Genomic DNA, 7,881 nt, shown 5'->3' on the forward strand with positions numbered 1-7,881 from the left:
TGTCTGACCCTTTGGACCCCATGAACTGTAGCCTGCCAGGCTCCTTTGTCCATGGGATTTCCCAGGCAAGAATACTGGAGTGAGTTACCATTTCCTTCTCCAGTTAACTCAAGAGTTCATGCTTCTTTTTTTTTTTCCCAATATAAATTTATTTATTTTAATTGGAGGCTAATTACTTTACAATACTGTATTGGTTTGGCCATACATCAACATGAATCCGCCATGGGTATACATGTGTTCCCCATCCTGAACCCCCCTCCCACCTCCCTCCCCATACCATCCCTCTGGGTCATCCCAGTGCACCAGCCCCAGGAGTTCAGGCTTCTAAAAATTGTTTTCATATTTTTTCATTCACAACTGGTATATCAAATTCCTACTATTTTTATAAATCAGTTCAGAAAACTGTAAAAATACTGGCTTTTGATATAAATAAAGAGACTAAGTCTTGATTAAATTAATAAATGTAGCCAGACGACATAGAAAAACAATGAAACTGCAGCTAACACTCCGGTCTCTGCCAATCATGTCTTTTATTTCTTGGGTGGGGATATTAAACTGGTTCATGGTGTGTCAAGTTTGGTCACTTTATATCTTCTTGGGCCTGGCTGAGTTCTCCAGAAAAAGATATGATGTTATTAATATAATTAGAAATAGAGAAGTGACAGCTCTTTCCCTACTTCTGATTTTCTTTGATCATGTGAAAGAATGTCCATCCACAGGTATAGCATAACTAATTCCTCCCTAAGAGAAGTGACTTAATCTGGTTGGGGAGTATGGAAGGTATAAGGGGTAGCCTAGCTCCTTCTTTCTTCTGGAGTGGGCTACTCCGAAGGAGCCATACCTTTCAAAGGGCCATTAACTGTGTCTTCAGGAGGAGACTGGTCCCACTTAGGTACTGTTCAGAATTGATACATCAGTCTAATTCTGGGGAACATAATTATAAAACTGGCTACTGCATTGATATGAGCCCTATTTTCCATATCAGCGTTATGAGTATACAGGTAATATTTTGGCTTCATATCTCCTTTATTCTTCTGTTTCATTTTTCAATAAGTTCATAAATCAGCTTGGGAAAAAAAGTACTATTTGTAATCCTGCACGTTTGGCCTCCAGTAGAATCTTCTGTGAGCCATTCTTGGGTATAGACAAATTCTAAAAATTTTCTTGAAGTTGTAATTGGTTTGCTTGCAAAATTGCTTTTGTTTTTTTGGCCTGTATAAAGTTTGTTTTTCAGAATAACAATTAGCACTTACAGAAAAGCTCAAGATAATTTACATCTCAGTCAGTTCAGTCGCTCAGTTGTGTCTGACTCTTTGCGATCCCATGAACCACAGCACACCAGGCCTCCCTGTCCATCACCAAATCCTGGAGTCCACCCAAACCCACGTCTATCGAGTTGGTGATACCATCCAACCATCTCATCCTCTGTTGTCCCCTTCTCCTCCTGCCCTCAATCTTTCCCAGCATCAGGGTCTTTTCAAATGAGTCAGCTCTTTGAATCAGGTGGCCAAAGTATTGGAGTTTCAGCTTCAACATCAGTCCTTCCAGTGAACACCCAGGACTGATCTCATTTAGGATGGACTGGTTGTATCTCCTTGCAGGCCAAGGGACTCTCAAGAGTCTTCTCCAACACCACAGTTCAAAAGCATCAATTCTTCGGCACTCAGCTTTCTTCACAGTCCAACTCTCGCATCCATACATGACCACTGGATAAGCCATAGCCTTAACTAAACGGACCTTTGTTGACAAAGTAATGTCTCTGCTTTTTAATATGCTGTCTAGGTTGGTTATAACTTTTCTTCCAAGGAGTAAGCATCTTTTAATTTCATGGCTGCAATCACTATCTGCGCTGATTTTGAAGCCCAGAAAAATAAAGTCAGCTACTGTTTCCACTGTTTCCCCATTTATTTGCCATGAAGTGATGGGACCGGATGCCATGATCTTAGTTTTCTGAATGTTGAGTTTTAAGCCAACTTTTTCATTCTCCTCTTTCACTTTCATCAAGAGGCTTTTTAGTTCCTCTTCACTTTCTGCCGTAAGGGTGGTGTCATCTGCATATCTGAGATTATTGATATTTCTCCCAGCAATCTTGATTCCAGTTTGTGTTTCTTCCAGTCCAGCGTTTCTCATGATGTACTCTGCATAGAAGTTAAATAAGCAGGGTGACAATATACAGCCTGGACGTACTCCTTTTCCTATTTGGAACCAGTCTGTTGTTCCATGTCCAGTTCTAACTGTTGCTTCCTGACCTGCATACAGGTTTCTCAAGAGGCAGGTCAGGTGGTCTGATAGTCCCATCTCTTTCAGAATTTTCCACAGTTTATTGTGATCCACACAGTCAAAGGCTTTGGCATAGTCAATAAAGCAGAAATAGATGTTTTTCATGAACTCTCTTACATCCATCCATCGGATGTTGGCAATTTGATCTCTGGTTCCTCTGCCTTTTCTAAAACCAGCTTGAACATCTGGAAGTTCATGGTTCATCTACTTTTGTATATAAAGAGCTAGATGAATACTTAATACCTTTAAAAGCTTGATTTTCCTTTCTGATGGAATGTGATCTGCTAAGTCCAGGTCAAATGGACATCTTGTTTCAGAGTTATACAACCCACCTTAGAAGAACTGCTTTCCTATCTTAATTACCATATTAAAATAGAGAAAAATAATTACTCTTAAACATGCCTCTTATCAATACTGCCATAGGAGTTTCCCATCATCATTCAGACCTGAGGAATAAGATATCTAAAAGCTTGATTAAGGCAATTAAAAAGAGAGGGAGAGACATTTATGGTGACCAACCCAAGGTGTTTTCCAAGACCTGGAAACCTAGGGTGTTATCAGGGATATGATACTTTTATTGCCAAAATTGAGTACATCCTTGGTGAACCAGGAAAAGCTGACCACCTTTCACCACATGCCTAGGTCATCAGTTCATTTGTTCTTTTCAGCAATTTCATTAGCTTAAATACCGAGTTTGCAAGTTCTTTGTATTGGCCATCATATAACAAACTTACATCCACATGATACTCGCTTATTTAGGCCTTGTGACAATAGGCTGAACGCATAATATATATGAGTCCAATTTTGACTACATGGAGCATGCTCATTGTCTTATTTTCTTTAACTCATTTCTTACTTTCTTTGCAGGTTTGTGATTCAGATACCATGCTTGACCCAGCATCATCTGTGGAGATGGTAAAAGTTTTAGAAGAAGATCCCATGGTTGGAGGTGTCGGGGGAGATGTCCAGGTGTGTATGGCTTTAGTAGCACCCTTAGTCATTGATTCTTTGAATATATATTTATTATACACCAAACTATGTGCCAGGTGTTGTTTCTGGAGACTAAGACACATTAGAATGTGTCTTGTACCCACTGTACTACCTCTTCTATTATCTAAATTGAAGTAATTTATGATTTCTTTGCTTAGCTGGAGGTTGTAACACATGTATGTAGTAGCTCATAAGTTACATAAAATATAATGTAAGTGTGTAATTTCTGCTGTATCTTCTTAAGCCACAACTTAATGTTCTGGTAAAATGATGTTGGAATTTAGTGCAAGGATTAAGAAATGGAGGTATGGCAGTGGGTGGTTTTTATTACTATACCATATACATCTATATTTAAAAGCTGAGCAATATATGACTTGTCAAAAATCCAAATCGGGTAAACTAAGGAAAAAGAAACTGCAATTCAAATTTATACTAGAGAAAAAGTCAAAGAAGTGGATTTTCCAGTTATTATTTATTTCCCATTATTTGCCATCAATGGAGACTTTAAGTGAAAGAAGTATTAATAAGGTGATTAACATTTATGAAATGAGAAAACAATATATGAAAATATATGAAGATTAAAGTGAATCCTTTGCAAAAGTACAATTAGATTTTAGGAAAAAGTGAGAAGCACATGGAATTTTGACTTTAAATGTAGGTATTATGTTGCTGTATAACCCATATTGATAATGCTTGGTACTAGTGAAGGCAAAGAAAATGAACTGGAAGGACAAAGAAATACCCTGGTGATAAAAAGAAAGCATACAAAATCCAGATGAAAATGGAACAGAATTGAGACAGAGGAGGAGAATTAAGAAATATTGCCCTCCCGTAAAGCTAATAATTTTAGTAGCCTTTATGTAGAGCCTTATTTCAGGATTCCAGTTTTGAGGTGAAGCCAGAAAAAACCCCTTCATCACTAGCATTGCTAAAGCTGGGGAGGAAGGAGAATAATGGGGTTGGATGAGTAGGAAAGAGAAGAAGATGGGACTTAAACCTTCAAATATTGGATGGAAGGGAAGTGACAGAATAATTTTAGGGCTGAGAACTGAAGCCTAAAAAAAATCCCAAAGTTACAACAAGAGAAAGAAAACATAACAAAAGAGTACAGGGAGTGATGAAGTAGAAAAAAGTTATTTTCAACAAGTGTTAACACATACACACCACTTATCAAGTTAATCTAGTAATACGTGAAGAAAGTAAAGGAAAATCATGTTAAAAAGGAAAGAAGTCAAAATAGAAAAGTAAAATACCAAACATGACTCTAGGTAGTAACCTCACGATAGTGCAGATTTTGTTGGTATTTTTAGCTGGGGATTCAGTTTAGTCATTCAGTCGTGTCTGACTCTTTGTGACCCCATGGACTGCAGCATGCCAGGTTTCCCTGTCCATCACCAACTCCCAGAGCTTGCTCAAACTTATGTCCATCGAGTCAGTGATGCCATCCAACCATCTCATCCTCTGTCATTCATTTATCCTCCCAACTTCAATCTTTCCTAGCATCAGAGTTTTTTCCAATGAGTCAGTTCTTTGCATCAGGGGGCTTACCTTTATTTAATTACTTTTATTTTTCTTGCAGATTTTAAACAAGTATGATTCTTGGATCTCCTTCCTCAGCAGTGTGAGATACTGGATGGCTTTTAACATAGAAAGGGCCTGTCAGTCTTATTTCGGATGTGTCCAGTGCATTAGTGGACCTCTGGGAATGTACAGAAACTCCTTACTGCATGAATTTGTGGAAGACTGGTACAATCAAGAATTTATGGGCAGCCAGTGTAGTTTTGGAGATGACAGGCATCTAACGAACCGAGTGCTGAGTCTGGGCTATGCAACGAAATACACAGCTCGATCCAAGTGCCTTACTGAAACACCTATAGAATATCTCAGATGGTTAAACCAGCAGACCCGCTGGAGCAAGTCCTACTTCCGAGAGTGGCTGTACAACGCGATGTGGTTTCATAAACATCACTTGTGGATGACCTATGAAGCTGTCATCACTGGGTTCTTCCCTTTCTTTCTCATTGCCACGGTAATCCAGCTCTTCTACAGGGGTAAAATTTGGAACATCCTCCTCTTCTTGTTAACTGTCCAGTTAGTGGGTCTCATAAAGTCATCTTTTGCCAGCTGCCTTAGAGGAAACATTGTCATGGTCTTCATGTCCCTCTACTCAGTGTTATACATGTCAAGTTTACTTCCCGCCAAGATGTTTGCAATTGCAACAATAAACAAAGCTGGGTGGGGCACATCTGGAAGGAAAACCATTGTCGTTAATTTCATAGGACTCATTCCCGTATCCGTTTGGTTTACAATACTCCTGGGTGGTGTGATTTTCACCATTTATAAGGAATCTAAAAAGCCATTCTCAGAATCCAAACAGACAGTTTTAATTGTTGGAACGTTGCTCTATGCATGCTATTGGGTCATGCTTTTGACACTGTACGTGGTTCTCATCAATAAATGTGGCAGGCGGAAGAAGGGACAACAGTACGACATGGTGCTTGATGTATGATCTTACGTTTGATGTTTGCAGTTGCAGACACACAAAACCTTAGCTCCTCTAGGGACTGTACGGTATTGTGGCGTCAGATAACGCCACCAAAGGAGACATATCGCTGCTGCTGGGACTTGAACAAAGACATTTGTATGGGTTTATTTTAATTCTGCCAAAGGAAAATGATACATCAAGAAGAACAACTCAGATTTAACCTGATATTTCTATGAAAATGGGAAGATTCTTTGTGTATGCACTTTTTCCTTACTGTACATCCGCCTAACAGTGTTTTGCCCTATATACCTCACTAGCCATGCTTTATGTGGGTTATCATGGAAGAAAAGGATTTTGGAAACTCAAGGAAAAGTTCTTTCAACATATACAACCTAACTTATGGACTGTGTTGATAGCTAATTTTTTTTTTTAGAATGATTTTTTCTGTTTAATTCTACCAAATGAAATGCCAAAGGAAATTTTACAGGCCGTTGGCTGTGCTGTATTTTTATATAATTGTACTGTGTTTTAAAATTTTTGTATGCCAATTTTAAAACAAATTTTGCATATTTTATATTTTACTTCTCTGCCAAAATACACCTGTTTTTCCTTTTTTTTTTTTTAATAAAATAGGTTCTTAAGAAATTCCTACTTAAAAAGATTTCTACCCAAAATGTGAAGCTTGGTTGACGTTGTTCATGATAGAAAGAATAAAATGTTTCTCTCTACCTTTAAAATTGAATAGTTTATTTCTGTGAAAAAGTGAACTTTCAATGTTTTAACTTTTCAAAAAATTTCTTTTAGAAAAGGCCAATACACCTGTCACACTTCAAGAGTAGAAATTCATACTTATTTGTACAAAGAAGTCATTGAAAATCAAGGCCAAAGGGGTAGGAAAGTGCAATTTTTTCAAAAGATTGAAAAAGGGAATGTTAATTCTTGAAAAATACTAAGCATCCAGCAGTGGACAAAATCTGGTTATCAAAGATAGTCTTTGGACATTCTCACAGTATTTTCCCAGGCTAAGTAAAGAGGAATGTGGGAAAAATTATCTGTATAATTTGGACAAATACAATTCAGTTCATCTTTTGTTCTGTGACCTGTATTCACTGGATTCTGTCTATATGTGGAACATACTTTACCTCCCTTTTTTTCCTCCAGCTTGTTAGTTTACTTTGCATGTCAGTATGAGGTTTATATGGGTGAATGAGATAAAGAATAAGGATAAAGCATATAAATTCAAAACCAGCAGAATCAAGCTCCAGGTGTCCTCTTTAGCTTTCTAGGGAAGATATTTTCTGAATTATACAGATAATAGCTTCATCTCTTCTGTTCTTGGCCTATATAAATGTGTCTACAGAGTAGACATGATATCAAGGTTTAATAGTTTATCAAGAATAATTGACACATAAAAAATTGAGGGATCAGGTACCTTCAGCCTGGCTAATTTAGCTACTCTGAGGCCTCAGTTATCCAGTTTGACTTTTGGCATGACCCATCTTACCTTGTAGCTGGTACTGTGTAGACCCATGTTAAAAAAAAAATAAAACAAATTTAGAGTCGCATGGAAAGCATTGTGATGAAGCAGCAATGTGGAGAAGTATTCGACCATGTTCTTCCTAACTTTCTGCTTCCTTTTAATACAGACATCTATAGTCCATCCATCCTGCCTAAGAAAAAACTGCACGTTCTACCTTCAGAGTACAAAAAGGTACATAACTTCTACAACATAGACTCTCACTGATTGGAGAGCTTGTGGGAAACAAACAGACCATGCCATTAAATGAGACTAAAACTTGAGTTTGCCTTTTTAATTATTTATGTTCTAAGTTAAGCTTGATAACATTCAGATTCTCTCATTCTTATAAAAGATTGAATTAATTGCCTGTATTTATTTTAGCAATTATTCAATGTATTTCCAGTATAGGATGTATAGTATAATTGAATTTTTTTGTAAATAAAATATTTTTGATAAGATTATTGCCTTTTATTCTAAGGGAAGGGGGAATTCAAACAGAACAATGTTTTATTTTGACTGTAAGGGTATGGATTTAAGAATGGGGTATATAGAAATATAAACATTGTTAGTCAACTAGAGAGGTCATTTAATGTTATTAATCAGAAGG

At 37.3% G+C, this 7,881-nt stretch overlaps 1 protein-coding gene across 4 annotated transcripts in view; it reads left to right on the plus strand.

Moving 5' to 3' along the window:
• HAS2 (hyaluronan synthase 2) overlaps nucleotides 1-6,377 on the plus strand; it is a 30,290-nt gene extending 23,913 nt beyond the window's left edge. For all 4 annotated transcript variants that reach the window (XM_055545937.1, XM_055545935.1, XM_055545938.1 and 1 more), the window contains 2 exons: nucleotides 3,148-3,249; nucleotides 4,850-6,377. In XM_055545937.1, coding sequence (XP_055401912.1) covers nucleotides 3,148-3,249; nucleotides 4,850-5,779 — 1,032 coding nt within the window. In that variant the 3' untranslated portion in view covers nucleotides 5,780-6,377. The remainder of the gene's footprint in view (nucleotides 1-3,147; nucleotides 3,250-4,849) is intronic.
• Nucleotides 6,378-7,881: the final 1,504 nt, after the last annotated feature.

Source organism: Bubalus kerabau, chromosome 14, assembly GCF_029407905.1.
Source record: "Bubalus kerabau isolate K-KA32 ecotype Philippines breed swamp buffalo chromosome 14, PCC_UOA_SB_1v2, whole genome shotgun sequence".
Taxonomy (NCBI): Eukaryota; Metazoa; Chordata; class Mammalia; order Artiodactyla; family Bovidae; genus Bubalus; species Bubalus kerabau.